Source organism: Copadichromis virginalis, linkage group LG16, assembly GCF_057382275.1.
Source record: "Copadichromis virginalis isolate Kocher_CV1m ecotype Utaka linkage group LG16, C_Virginalis_male_GT1.1, whole genome shotgun sequence".
Classification (NCBI taxonomy): Eukaryota; Metazoa; Chordata; class Actinopteri; order Cichliformes; family Cichlidae; genus Copadichromis; species Copadichromis virginalis.
In genome coordinates, this window is record NC_140633.1 from 12,687,221 (window position 1) to 12,702,810 (window position 15,590).

At 43.7% G+C, this 15,590-nt stretch overlaps 1 protein-coding gene across 1 annotated transcript in view; it reads right to left on the reverse strand.

Moving 5' to 3' along the window:
* htr2aa (5-hydroxytryptamine (serotonin) receptor 2A, genome duplicate a) overlaps nucleotides 1-15,590 on the reverse strand; it is a 105,164-nt gene that overhangs the window by 21,927 nt on the left and 67,647 nt on the right. The window contains exon 2 of the mRNA XM_085435392.1: nucleotides 8,169-8,369. Within this exon, the coding sequence (XP_085291518.1) occupies nucleotides 8,169-8,369 (201 nt within the window). The remainder of the gene's footprint in view (nucleotides 1-8,168; nucleotides 8,370-15,590) is intronic.

The following is a 15,590-nucleotide window of genomic DNA, read 5'->3' on the forward strand; positions in this document are numbered from 1 at the left end:
ACCAGTGCAGGTTGCATCACCAAAACAAACTTTAATGTCTGTGAGTCATGTAGCCCCTCAAGGCTGGAGGACAGAAAACATGTCTCCTGTCAGAAACCAAGCACAAGAGACGCTTTCGGGAAACAGTGTGGAAATGAAACTGAGCAGGACAGGTGAAATGATCAAAATCAGAAAAAAGCTCCTGGGCACAGATGTGAAAAAGCCCTCCCACTCTCCCCTCATAGACACGAGACACTGAGATGTGTTGTGAATCTCTTTGTGGCTGATTTGTCACTCATTCTTTCATTTTGATTGATCTCTCTGGTCATTTTGCACATATTTGTTTTCATTCTTTTCCCCTTTTCCTGGTCGTGTCGAGTCTCTCAGTCATGTCTTTTTGTGGTTACTTTACATCTGTGTGTATTATCCTTTTAGCTTTCAGTTTAACCTCTTTCTCGTTAGTAGTGGCTCTTTCTTTGAACCCCTTTCTGATTTTTCAGGGTGATTTTAAAGTCATTCTCTATGCGTTTCTGTTGAGTTCACACCTCAGTTTTTTGGTTACATTTGTTTTTAGTTGTTTGTGTGTCTGTGGTCTTTTTTGCATCTTGTGTTCACACTGTATCTGTTTTGTAAATTGTATCTGTTTTGTAAATATATCTGTCCATTTTAAGTAGATTTAGTCCTTTATTTAGGTTTTTTCTGCTGTAATGTTTCACTTAAATTGTCATTTTATGGTATTTTTCTGCATGCATGTTCATACAGTGATGTCGCACACACACAGTCACACAACAAAGAATGTGAATATGTGGACAAAGTCTTCATTAGTGGACAATCAGGTGTGCCTCCTTAGCAACATTTGTACACTGCTTCTTTGTTTTACTTTTTTTTTTTTTAAATAGCAGAATTTCTTTTTAGCAATTAGGCTTTTTTTCTTCTTCTTTGGTTGGTTTTGTGTTTTTGCATTATTTGGCATTTGTTATTACTGAGTTACATTGTGCTACTAAATTACACTGACAATGTGTAGGCTTAAGAAAAATGAATAATATACACAAAATAACTACTGGAGAGATGCAGCACAGGAAGAAGAGTGGGCCATCCACTAATTAACCGGTCAACATCTACTTAGCTTTTCCTTTTCAAACCGAGCTACTGAGCTTCAGTCAGCTGATTTTAATTAATGTGCAGCGAGGTGAAAACTGGTGGTGCATCTACAATTTCTGAGTAGTGGAGATATGAACATTTATTTTATTTTTATTGCAATAAAACACACACATGCGCTCAGTCAATCAGCTCACACTAATGGCTGATTGTAAGCAGAGTCATGTGTGGTATCAGATTAGAAAAGGACATCAGTGGTATTGCACATCACTACCATTAAATGTATAACAGCACACTTATAGCAGTCAAACTTAACTCCACCTGAAACTGGATCTTATGGAAATTACGTACCTGCGTCAGTTTATTTGGACTATACAGTAAATGATGAGTGAATCTTAGCTTTCGTGCTGTGGAGCTGGGCTAGGATGGAAGGCTAAATTATTAGTCAGCTACTGTGGCATGAGTCAGTCATTAGCAGCCACGGTGCAGAAGGACAGAGTTAATGAAGTGGAGCCAACAGGATGCAAACACGGAACTCAGGGTCATTCGGGAGTTCGGAGGCATTAGGGGAGGCTGACAGCTCTAAATAAATCAGTGTCTTTGCTTTTGGTCAATAAAGTTTGGAGACAATATAATGACTGGACAAAATGTTATTTGGTTTAATGGACAAAGCATTTGGAGGGAAGTTATCTCTTGTTTCAGTTTTCCAATAAATAAACGTTTTTTTATGGTTGTTTTTGCTTCTTTAATTCTTTTCTCCACCCCACCTCCTTCATCAAATGTGAAGGCTGCTATTGAATTCATTCATTCACAATCATTTCTTTGAACTGTTTAATTTGACTCATTATGATGGTCCTGTCATAGCAACAGACTTTGTCAATTTATTATAATTTCAGCGCTGAATTGTGTATTTCTCAACAACACACTGTAACAATATTAAATTGTTGTAATCCACCTTTTCCCGTCTTACAGCTCTTATTGCCTCCTCAGCCATCAAAGGAAGGACGTTCACTCCTTTGAACTCCTTTCTCATTTTTTCTTTATCTGTAAATGTTGTGAGGCCTTTAAGACCTTTAGATTTGCTATTATACAAACAACTGTGGCTAGTTTCTTCCACCGAAATAAATCACTTCTTGAATTTGATTGCAACTACTTGACCAACAATGAATCAAACTGCAAGGAAGGTTCTTTTATAGATGAGCATAAAGGTGTACAGATTCCCTTTAGATCGCTTGGCTAGCCTTGAAACAAATATCTGGACACCTAAGCCTTATTTGAAAATGTACAAATGTCAAATCAAATGTATTTGAATAAAAGGCAGCAAAAAGTTACAAAAAGGAAGTTTGTCAGATTTTAAATCACACTCAACAGTAGCTTTTAGGATCACAGTTACAGTTTTGTTTTATCCTTTAGCTAGCAGGAGTGCTTTTATCACCTGGGCCTGGAAGCATCAGTACCCTTCAGTTCATCCGCACTACAGCATCAAGAAACTGACGTCTTTCATCATAGAATCCCATAGGATGCTTTTATGATGCTTTGGCTTGCATGCACTTTTCTTTTAACGTCTCTCCACTGATTTGTCTTCGTGTTTAGGTTTAGGTCATGACACAATCATCGGCTTGTGCCTGTTGAGTTAGTGCTTATCATTTACTTTGTATATCTTCACCTTTTTTTCCCCGAAGTTCCAGAGTCCAAATTTGTGGCCTCTCCAAGCTGCATGTTTAACCATCCAGAGCAGCATCTTTGAAATCATCTGAAAGACCTGATTAATTCATATTAAGGCTGTTAAGGAGTTAACTATTAAGGAGTTAACTACAGGAAATGTCTTTATGTCTTTTAATGCCAAATGTCTTTTAGACACCATGCCAGTTAAAGTGTTCAAGGATACCGAAGCACTAATTAACACACCTACATTAGATCTGACCTTTATTGAATGGCTATGCACCAGTCTTTTTAAGCTGCTGATTGAAGTTGATTAGAAACCCTTCTACTGATCCAGGCGATGTAACAAACTGCAGACCTGGGACCAAACTAGCGTTCATAATCCTTCAAACTATGTAACTATGTTTTTATTTGAAAGATTCACAGAAACAGCACTGGGGAAAGTCGTCATAAGAGAGGCTGGATAAATGCTGCTGGCATTAAAGCAATGGTTAAAACATATTATACAGAATGCAGTTTTTTCACTGACTCTTCCTGACACTTGGAGCTGGAATTCCACAGAGTTACAGCATGTGCTAAAAACAACACTTTTTACACTGTTAATTAGGTGGGACCTTAATAACACATCTGTATCTCCCGGCTACGACTGCAATATATGTAATATATTTCAAGTTCTTGTTGTGATGAAAAGTTTTTTCTTTATATACAGACTGTGGTATAGATGCAACTAGACCCTGAGATCACTGAAATAAATTAGACGAAGATAAAAATGGTCTTTTTGTCATTCTTTAAAAGCAGTACACCATGCTTTTTGTATAAAAAGCGGGATAATAACCAAAACCATTAATGCATTCGTAGTGCGGTTTCCTCCAGTGCCCTTTATGTGGCTGTAGCTCAGGTGGCAGAGCAGGTCAGCCACTAATCAGAAGGTCGGTGGTTCGATCCCAGGCTGCATCCTGGCTGCATGCCAAATATCCTTGGGCAAGATACTAACCCCATGTTTGCCTACTGGTGGTGGTCAGAGGGCCCGGTGGCGCCTCTGTCCGGCAGCCTCGCCTCTGTCAGTGCGCCCCAGGGCAGCTGTGGCTACAATGTAGCTTGCTATCGCCAGTGTGTGAATGGGTGAATGACTGAATGTAGTATGAAGCGCTTTGGGGTCCTATGGACTAGAAAAGTGCTATACAAATGCAGGCCATTTACCTCTACCATTAGAAAGTCTAATGTCTTTCACGCTGATGCTTGTATTGTGCTTATTTGAGGCTGAGATGCTTCATTTAACTGTGTGTTGAAGATTGGACTGATGTGTTTGTATGTCACATTTCTTTGTGGATGTTGTGTTTACTGACAGTAGTATTTTGAGGAAAAAAGATCTTATCAGTGATTTTTGCTGCATCTGTCGCAGCTACAAGGTCAGAAAATGGTCAGAGCTAACCTGACAGTTTCTCCAGTTGATGAAATATTAATATTATATTGTCTAAATCGTCCCTGTATTTAAAGAACATAATGTGTGAGTAATTTCCATTTTCATAACTAACATAGAAGCACAAGAGGGTAACACAGGTCGGACATTATTTTCTTTTAACTAAGCACCATGCTGATTTCTAATCTTGATTTTTAGACTTAATCATTATTACATTCACAATCAGAATTTCTTTCAGGGAAAACTTTTTTCACTGGTTTGTTTCGGTGTTGCAGTTCTTACCCTCCCTAAAGGTCCAAACTCACTCACGGATTAATTTGGCTGCAGCCAACATAATGAATTTATTATAATTGAGTTCATTTAGTAAACAAGGTCAATGAGATGCAAACGTTGCAAAAGGTTTCTGTAAGTAACTCTGTGAAAACGTCACTAACTCTTTGGGATCTTCTGGTTCTTCTTGTTCTGATCACCCCAAAGTATTGGCAATCAGTAGGACTGGCACTGAGCAGTGCTGATTTTCTAACCCTGGAATATTTCTAACATTTTGAGTTATTTTCCAGTGTTAGAAAATCAGCACTGCTCAGTGTTAGCCATTGTTAATCTTCAAAACTGACTAGGTTACTTTTAAACATATAACACTGTCAAAAGTGTTAATTTAACACTCAACAGTGTTGTATTTAACACTCAGAGGTGTGGACCCATATAGACACTCTCCAGTGTTAAATTAACACTGGAGATTTTGCTGTGAGGGACAGAAAAACTGAAGCAGAAAAAGTGCAAACTTCACCAACATCTGATGATATTTTTGCACACTGCCAGTTACATGCAATCACGTGAAGCTGAGATCTTTGATTTCATCTTTATGTTTCTTGTTTTTCTTAGTAAATAATTAAAGCTAATATGCACTCCCATCCAACCACCACTATGGTTGCAGGTCTTTGACTACGGTCCCATCATTACATTTCCTGCTCATCTATGTCCATTGAACTGAACAGCTGGAGACCAGCCAGACTAGCAGAAACCAATTATCAAGACTTGATTGTTCCCCGTCCTTTCCAAAAAATTATATGAAGCCATAAACGTCTTGTGGAAAATTGCATCTTATGAGGAGCTGGCTGCAATGCTTTTGATGAATAGGCTTGTACTCTTTTTATTCCTCTTCACTATATTCTCTCTTAGGTAACTTCGGTTTAACTGTTTATGAACTCAGAGAACTTTAATTTCTGCTGTTTTATCCAAGTAAATCATAGCAAAAGAATCCTGGCCTTTATTAGAGATCCGATATTTACAAAGAGCACATGTCAAATAAAATACAGCACTGATGTACTGCCTCAACCCTTGTGTCAAATCAAACACCAAATTGTCCTCTAAGTTTAGTTTACATGATGAGTTCAACAGTAAATTATTGAAAAATTAGCAAATATTTGAGTGAATATTTAATTTTTTATGTAAATCTGGTGAAGACAGTGTTGTTAATATATAGTATAGTCACATGATAAAGAAATCACATATTTTCTAGACTTATGGGCAGCAACAGTTGCTTCTCTAAGGTTGGTGATGTATTTCCTCTTTGACATTGTTTTAACAGCGAAAACTATATTTTTATAGATGTGCTCATATTTGCTGATGATCAGTTAATCCAGTAATTTGATTAGCAGGACATGGCTGCTACTTACCTTGTTATTTCCTGTGGAAGTAGTAAGGATGGAATTCGTTTTTCAAACATTGCTTCTGCATTTTGACTTCATTTTTGGTCAATAAAAAAAGACCTTCTTGCTTTGCTGTTCATTTTTATGTAAGTAGTTTTAAGACCTGCTAAATATACGGTCATTTTTATAATGCTCTTGCACATAACATCTTAGAATTAAGAGAGGCAACATTTTACATGTACATGGCTACATTTTTACAGAGACTTCTTTTAATTTCAGCAGCATAAACAATAAAGTAAAAGAATCCTGAACTGAAATAATAGATGTAAAATATGTAGACCAAGGCTTCTGCGAGTGATTTAGGTTTGGTGTAGTTCCACTGTTTTAAAACCTCAGTGTACTGACTTATTCCCATTACTGTTTCGACAGTGTGGCTGGGAAACTTTGGGGGAAATGGCTCTTAGCCTCAAGAAGCACATTATCCTCATTTCACCTTTTCTATACTTTAATGAAGTCAATAAAAGTGACTCCTTGTATGAATGCTGCTTTAGGCAAGCCACACAAGACTGCTAGCCCACAGTCTATGAAAACAGAATAAGATACAAAGTGAACTTAAATGTTCAATTAATTGCCTTTGAAATCAAGCACAAAGCAGAGGTTTCAAAAACCCTCTCTCGCTCTGACAGGAGCCGGGCCTGAATCCTCTGTAGATACTGGTAAGGACCACACCTTGATGACCTAGTAGATGGCTATATACATGGTTAGACCCCAGTCATATAAAGAGGCCAACTACCAGTTGGAAAGGAAAAGTGTAAATTCTACAATGCAAGTAGTTGCTGTCAGTCCCTAATGAGAAACTGGTTACAAAGAAATACACAGTGTTGCATTGACAACCTCTTTGCAATCAATTTGGTCTGTAGCAGGTTGCCGTGGTTGCCAGTAGTTTTTGTGTTTCCCTGCAAACACTAACAAACTACCCAAGAGCTGTACTGAAACTGTGAAATGTGTGATGTAAATCAGAAACCATATGCCTTCAAAGTAAAAGATGTTCCTTTGCAAATGAGTTAATTGCAGACAAAATGTTTACTTGTAAACAGTCTCTCTTTCTTTATTGCATCACAGATTTTTTTTTAAGTTTCACTACAGCTCAAAGAATGATTGGCAAGTGCATCTTTCATGCAAACTGAGAGTGAAAACTGCAATGTGCCAGCAACCAAAGCAACCATAAAGGGATGTTGGGTGCTTTCTGCTTTTCTTTAAACTTAGCAAGAGCCAGGAGCACCCAGCAGCTCCTCTTCAGGGAATACACATTTTTCTCTAGCAACTGGAGGCTGTCAGGGGGTCACATAGGCCTGTGTGACTGAGGCCTTATTGTACCTGGCAAGCTAGCATTACCCAGGATGATGTTTGGCAGCTTAAATTTACAAATTGGCAATCTTTAAATAATCTGTGTTTCACTAATTGTTGTGTCCCACGAGGTTTGCTCTTTGAGTTACTTATGGATTGTTAACTGGTGTCTTAACTCTATCACATACTTAGGACCATGAGTAAGAAGGGTCGCCTCTCTGTAAATGAGAAAATTTGAGCATCACGACCTTAAAGATCCGCTTAACATCTTTTCAGGTCTTAAGTACACATAAACAAACGTGATCCAAGATCTTTTCACATGACATGTCTTTTGTTTTGAATTTTATGCCGTGCTGCCATTTTTTACAGATTTTGCATTTCTCTGTCTGATGCTTAATACCTACAGTACAAGACAAGTTTTTCTATAAGAAACCTAAAAAAATAAACTATGGACACCTCCGGGTTTTGTTGACTTGCTTGAAAATGAGAGCCATAAAATCATAATGTAAGCATTATGACATGAAGGCTTTTTATTCACCGGGGAATAATCAATACTGGAGGAAATTAAAGGCTTTTCAAGCAGTGTTTCAGAAGAATGTGCTTTGATTTTTTGTGGTATTATTTGATTCATAACACTTTTCTGAACCATTTTATTTTTTGGTTAGATTTCAAAGTTGTATTCTCCCTGTTTTAAATCAATGTGAAGTGCAATATCCATTCTTGATCCACCTGCACTTCCAACATTTCTTGTCCATTCTCATTGCTTGTCGTAGCTTCTTCTGCCAAGACTCAAAATGTCCCACACTGTCATCCCATCATATCCTTGTTGCTCTGTTCACTGACATACTGCATGCTGCTACCAGTTGGTGTTTTCTCTCTGTTAGTGTTGAAGGCATCTCAAATTCAATCTAATGCAGCATTTTTGGCCTGTGAAGACTTCAGTATCCCACAATTTACTGACAGATATATAGACCGTAGATAGTTGGTGTTTAGGTCTGCATGTGTGTACTTACCCACTGAAATGGTCCACACTGCCATGATCTTGATGCGGGCCTTGGTGTGAGAATTGAAGCGGCTGTGGTGGATTGGGTTGCGTATGGCAATGTATCTATCCAGAGAAATGGCACAAAGGTGCATGATGGATGCTGTGGAGAACAGGACGTCCAGATAGATCCAGATGGGGCAAAGATCAGAGGGCAGGGGCCAACCGTAATCTGCAGAAGGGCAGAGAGTACATATTTGTTGAATCTGTGAAAATAGCTTTACCTGGATGAACAATGGTGCTTTAGTCTCAGTGTTCCGGATGATATCTTCCAAAAGGCAATTTCACTGCATTGTATCAACAGTGATGCATTTTAGTGCTGTGTGGTGTCAACATTACATCTTCTGCTACTTGACTGATAAATATCTTTCTTCAATTATTTAAAACTGCATTTTTCAGGTTTTCCCCGAAGTTAAGCTTTATTTACACCTGACTGATATTCACAGACTTAAAATTAAAATTCAGTAGAGACCATTTATTGAGAACATGCCACTTAAAAACGTGTTTCAAAATCACTCAGAAATGGTACTTTTTCAAATACTGATGTTTTTAAGCAACTTTCATTTAAAATCACTCTTGATCTTAACTGTCAGCGCTTGACCAATGAGGTGAATCCATGAATGAGTTTGGGTGCACAAAATTTGGAATTAACAAAATCACAGAGGAGAAAAACACTGTGCGAGCTGCTGAAAATGTTGAAAAATCTCTGCATAGCATTGTTTCTGGCAGGCCGTAGCCTGAAGCTTAGCCAGCAATCTTGGCAGATCAGTTGTTTTCAAAATCATCAGCTGATTGCTCTGCGGATACTCAGATGAACATCCTATTGGCAAATCTCACAAATCTCACAACCTGCTTCAGCCTGCATACAGTGGGAGCTGTCACTGTATGCAGGCTCATGCTCCTTCACAAAGCCACCTCCACCCTCATTTCTTCCATATCATGCTATTCATGTTCTTTCTCACTTAATTAAAGTCATGTCATTGTTACTGATAAGACAAATCTGCAGCTGCTCTCGCTGCCTTTTGACTTTGCACATTTGTGAGTGGCAGGCCAGGAAGGTCTCAGAACAGAGTCCCACTTCCAAACATAAATTATTGTCACTGAATAATAATCTTATTTTATTTACTCTGAAAGGTCCTAAGAGAACTGACATTAGAAGAGATCATGATATGAAATTAAACTATTTTTCTTGGATTATTATCAAACAAGAATCCAGGTTTAATTTTGTTATAAAATGTGTCTGAGCAGCAGTACAAAGTAACACTCAATAGAATGCTTATCCTTTTTCACAAAGACCATTGAAATTCCCACAAGAGCTTGCATTTAAGCTAGTGGAACAAAGCCTAACCTGGTCATGACCTCACTGTTTTACTTCTTCATGGCTCAATCCAGTTTAGAAATGTAGGTAGTTTAAACCTCAACTGCTGCATTGGAATCTTAAGAATAATATAGTATTGTAATATGTGTAAAATGACCTCATGCTTGGGTATTTTTTTTAGCAAGAAATATGCCCACAAGATACCTTAAAAGGTGGTATTTGTGCTTCTTGTTGATATATTTAATTTGCTGTCCCAAGTGAAGTAATGTTAATGCTTTACCAGTATGCTGCTTTGAAGAATTAGCTGAGCCTCAAAGTGAACGGTATGTTTGCATTCTCGTCTTTGCAAGCTTTATGTACTGTTTGAAAGAATCAGACCGAGGATAAAGGAGGCATTAAAATTTGTTTCCTACTGTATCATACAGGACTCAGAGACATGGGTGAGGAAATGGATTTTCTGCTTTTTAACACAGATTGGAGCCTGCTGATGTGGCTCGGGCATCTACACGGAAAGTATGGAACCATGGTGCATAACTGCAAGAACAAGAAAAAGCAGGAGGCATGACACCACAGAAGATGAAACATGAGGACTAACTGGAAAAATACTGTTACGGGGGTGATGAGTAAGAGAACCCAGACGCAGATCGCTCGTTAAGATTGAACAGTGTCTTTATTTACAGTGAAGCAAATCCAAAGTAATCCATAGTGCTAAGTCCCTTCCGTGCTCCCCTCGTGTGTCCATACGACTTTCGTGAACAGTGACGTCTCTCCTCTCGTATCTCCGTCTCACTCGTAGCCTGGAAAAAAAGGCAAACAGATGCGGTTAGCCTCCCTCCGCTATCAAACGTTTGTCTAACACTCGCTGAATTCGAGTCACTACCCGGCTTGGTGGAATACTCCAGCGCTGTCTGTCACTCAGCCACACCATTAAATAGTTCTGTCACAATGGTGGATGATTGGCAGCAGCTGGCGAGGAATCAGTTGCAGGTGGGACCACTCAGAGTGGCGGAACTTCCGGGTCGGACATCTCCCGTTGCTACGCAACCGCGTAACAACTACAACGGAGACAAAAACAGAGCGGGAGAACAAACACACACACACACAGGTCGCCGGTCGGGGCACCGTCGAACCTGACAGTACCCCCCCTCTAATGGGATCCTCCCGGCGACCCAGCAAACTTATCAGGGTGCCTGCGGCGGAAGTCTCTCACCATGGCAGCATCGAGAACCGCGGACCGCGGCACCCAAGAACGCTCTTCCGGACCGTACCCCTCCCAGTCCACCAAAAACTGAAAGCCCCTACCGCGGCGCCGGGCATCCAATATCCGTGATACGGAATACGCCAGCGAGCCGTCGATAATCCGGGCGGGTGGCGGGGGCCCGGAGGGCGGGCACAAAGGGCTGGTCCGGACAGGCCTCACCTGGGACACATGAAAGACATTGTGAATTCTCATGGAACGGGGAAGAGACAAACGTACAGTCACAGGATTCAACACGGCCAGGATGGGGAAGGGCCCGATAAAGCGTGGAGCCAGTTTCCTAGACTCGACCCTCAGAGGAACATATTTCGCAGACAGCCATACCTGTTGCCCGACCTGGTATGCAGGGGCCGGAGCACGGCGGCGATCCGCAAGTCTCTTGTTCTGCTCAGCGGTCCTCAAGAGGGCGGTCCGGGTGGCGCGCCATGCCCGCTGGCAGCGCCGCAGGTGGTGCTGGACTGAAGGAACCGACAATTCCCCCTCCGACACAGAGAGAAGCGGGGGCTGATACCCCAGGGAGGCCTCAAACGGGGAAACCCCAGTAGCCACCGACGTGCTAGCATTATGGGCATATTCGACCCACGCCAGTTGATCGCTCCATGATGACTGGTTCGAAGAGACCACACAACGCAGCATCGCTTCGAGCTCTTGATTAGCCCGTTCCGCTTGCCCGTTGGTTTGAGGGTGGAAGCCGGACGACAAGCTGGCCTGGGCCCCCAGTTCCTTACAAAACTCCTTCCACACTCGCGACGTGAATTGGGGACCCCGATCGGACACGATATCTTGGGGAACCCCATGGAGACGGAACACCTGCTGCGTGAGAATCTTGGCAGAGCAACGAAATGAACAGCCTTTGAGAAGCAATCGATCACGGTCAAGATGACTGTGTGACCCGAGGAGGGGGGAAGACCGGTAACAAAGTCCAGTGCAATATGAGACCACGGGCGGCTGGGCACAGGCAACGGACGAAGGAGGCCAGCAGGGGGTGAACAGGAGACCTTGTTTCGGGCACAAACGGGGCAAGCGGCCACATACTCCCAAGCGTCCTTCCCTAGAGTCGGCCACCAAAACAAACGTTGCAGAAAGGCGATAGTGCGGTTTTTACCCGGGTGGCAGGCAAACTTGGCCGTATGGACCCAGTGAAGGACCTTACTTCGGACCGCCGCGGGAACAAACATCCTCCCATCGGGCCCAGTGCCCGGATCAGGTTCCGACCGCTGGGCAGCCTTAATAACCCGCTCTATGTCCCAGGTCAGAGCCCCCACGAAGCACGAGGATGGCAGAATGGGTCTCTCCTTCTCGTCTGGGTCGAGATCCGGGGAAAATTGGCGCGATAAAGCATCTGCTTTAAGATTGCGGGAGCCAGGTCTGTAAGAGATGGTCAAGTTAAACCGAGTGAAAAACAGAGCCCACCTGGCCTGCCGGGCATTCAGTCTTTTGGCCGCTTGGAGGTAGGTCAAGTTCTTGTGGTCTGTCCAGATAACCACCGGATGCTCGCTGCCTTCGAGCCAATGTCACCACTCTTCAAGCGCCAACTTAATGGCGAGGAGCTCCCGGTCTCCAACGTCGTAATTGCACTCTGCAGGAGATAAGCGACGTGAGAAGGCACATGGGTGTAATTTTGCATTCACTCGTTGGGATAGTATTGCCCCCACACCTGCGTCTGAAGCATCCACCTCCACAAAAAAAGGTTGACTGATGTCTGCCTGTACCAACACCGGAGCTGAGGAAAAGAGGTGCTTGAGTCTCACAAAAGCCCGTTCAGCGCCGGGAGACCACTGGAATGGCTGCTTAGGAGAGGTTAGGTTGGTGAGAGGCAGGGCGACCTGACTGAAATTGCGGATAAACCGTCGATAGAAGTTGGCAAATCCCAGAAACTTCTGCAGCTGCTTACGGTTCTTGGGTTCAGGCCATTCCACCACTGCCCTCACTTTGGCCGGATCTGCCCGCAGCCGTCCCTCCTCGATGATGAACCCCAAAAAGGAGACTGTCTGCACGTGAAACTCACACTTCTCTGCCTTTACAAACAGCCGGTTCTCCAACACGCGCTGCAACACCATTCTCACGTGCTTGACATGGTCAGCTGGGTTCCGAGAAAACACAAGGATGTCGTCTAGATAAACGAAAACACAATGATTAATGAAGTCCCGTAAAACATCATTTATCATGGCTTGGAAGACCGCCGGAGCATTCGTGAGCCCGAAAGGCATCACCAAATATTCAAAGTGCCCACGATGCGTGTTGAACGCCGTCTTCCACTCATCCCCCTGGCGGATTCTCACCAGATGATAAGCACTGCGGAGGTCCAGTTTAGAAAAGATGGCAGCCCCCTGAAGGAGTTCAAAAGCAGAGGTGAGTAAAGGAAGCGGGTATTTGTTCTTAATGGTTATCTTGTTAAGACCTCAAAAGTCAATGCAGGGGCGGAGCGTTTTGTCTTTCTTCTCAACGAAGAAGAAACCTGCCGCGAGAGGAGAGGTGGACTGCCGGATTATCCCGGCCGCCAGCGAGTCGGTGATGTAGCCCTCCATTACCTCTCGCTCTGATTTCGAAATACTGTATAGACGGCTTGTGGGCAAGGGAGCGCCGGGTAGCAAGTCTATCCCACAATCGTACGGACGATGGGGGGGAAGAGACTGGGCCTTTTCTTTACTGAACACCTGGGCTAGGTCGTGATATTCAGCTGGAACTGCAGTCAAATCGGGAGGAGCGTCAGGTGAAGATGGGCTAGTGGACGTCTGGCTAACTGTAGCAGAACGTAAACACTGTTCATGACACTTAGGACTCCACCCGGTTATCCTGCTGTTCTCCCAATCGATCTGCGGGTTATGGCGTTCGAGCCAGGGGTAGCCCAAAACTAGCGGAGTGTGAGGAGCCTTGAACAGAAACAGGCTGATTTGTTCAACATGGTTTCCGGAAAGAGAAAGAGTCAAATCAGTAGTGCGATGGGTTATACTGGCCAAGGGGGCACCATTCAGCGCCGCCACCTGGAGGACCTCAGGTAAGGGTTCAACAGGTATGCCCAACGTCTGGGCCAGGGCTTCGTCAATAAAACTTTGTTCGGCCCCCGAATCGATTAAAGCACTACATGGGTGAATACAGGACTGGAAAATCAATTTGGCAGGACAGCTGAGGTGGGGCAAGATGTTTGCGGTAACGCCCGTCAGTATGCCCACGGCTACTGACGAGCAGCGTCTTTTCCCGACTCTGGGCATTTATCAGAAAAGTGTCCTCTCTTTCCGCAAGTGAAACACTCACCCCCCTGAGGTCTTCTCCGTCGGGCCACAGACCTAAAGCTGGCTCGACCGATCTGCATGGGCTGCTCCTCCTCCAACGGCTGTTCCTCCCACTCCCGTCTCCACTCGAGAGAGGGCCCTGCCGAGGTTTTGCTGCCGCCCGCTGGTCGCCGTCCAAACTCACGCCTATGCTCATCCAACTGAATGCACACATTCACCAAAGCACTGAGCGACTTAGGCAGTTCTCTTGAGGCCAACTCACGTTTTAGATTTTCGTTCAGGCCGTTTATGAAAGCCCCTCGTAGTGCATTTTCTTGCCAGCCGGTCTCCTCGGCCAAAATCCAGAAGTCAATCGAGAAGTCCGCTACACTCCTCCATCCTTGTTTCAGGGAAAACATGCGATGTGCTGCGCTGTCAGCGCTGGAGCCTTTGTCAAAAACACAACGAAATTTGCACAAAAAATCTTCATAAGAGATAGCAGGTTGCATGCTTACCACGGCCTGGGCCCATTGTAAAGCGCGTCCAGTCATTGATTCCACCATTAACCCCACCTTGGCTCCATCTGAGAAATAAGACTGAGGCTGTTCTCTAAAAATGAACGAACATTGTGTTAAGAACCCGCGGCTCTTATCCAGATCCCCACTAAACTTCTCAGGGGCCGGCAGCGGGTGCTCGCGCTGCAGTGTGGGAGGGGAAGGAGGCAGAGGAGAAGCCGCGGCTGTGCTGAGAGACGGCCCGGGCGACGGAGCATCAGCTGCAGCCCCAGGGGGAGTTAGCAAAATCCCTTTTAATTCAGCAACCAGCTGCCGTAACACAGTTTGTTCTTCAACAACATGTTTCATCATTTTTTCATGGCGTTCCAACATCTCACCTTGAATCGAGAGTTCTCGCAGAACCGGAGCGGCGTCCGCTGGGTCCATGTAAGTGGCTGGAGTATTCTGTTACGGGGGTGATGAGTAAGAGAACCCAGACGCGGATCGCTCGTTAAGATTGAACAGTGTCTTTATTTACAGTGAAGCAAATCCAAAGTAATCCATAGTGCTAAGTCCCTTCCGTGCTCCCCTCGTGTGTCCATATGACTTTCGTGAACAGTGACGTCTCTCCTCTCGTATCTCCGTCTCACTCGTAGCCTGGAAAAAAGGCAAACAGATGCGGTTAGCCTCCCTCCGCTATCAAACGTTTGTCTAACACTCGCTGAATTCGAGTCACTACCCGGCTTGGTGGAATACTCCAGCGCTGTCTGTCACTCAGCCACACCATTAAATAGTTCTGTCACAATGGTGGATGATTGGCAGCAGCTGGCGAGGAATCAGTTGCAGGTGGGACCACTCAGAGTGGCGGAACTTCCGGGTCGGACATCTCCCGTTGCTACGCAACCGCGTAACAACTACAACGGAGACAAAAACAGAGCGGGAGAACAAACACACACACACAGGTCGCCGGTCGGGGCACCGTCGAACCTGACAAATACAGTCACTATACCTCATGTACTGAAAGTATGTCTATGTCCCTCAAAACTTAGCAATGTATTTCATAGTTCACATAAAAGCAGAGAAGTCTCTCTTCTCCTTTTATATCTCCAGG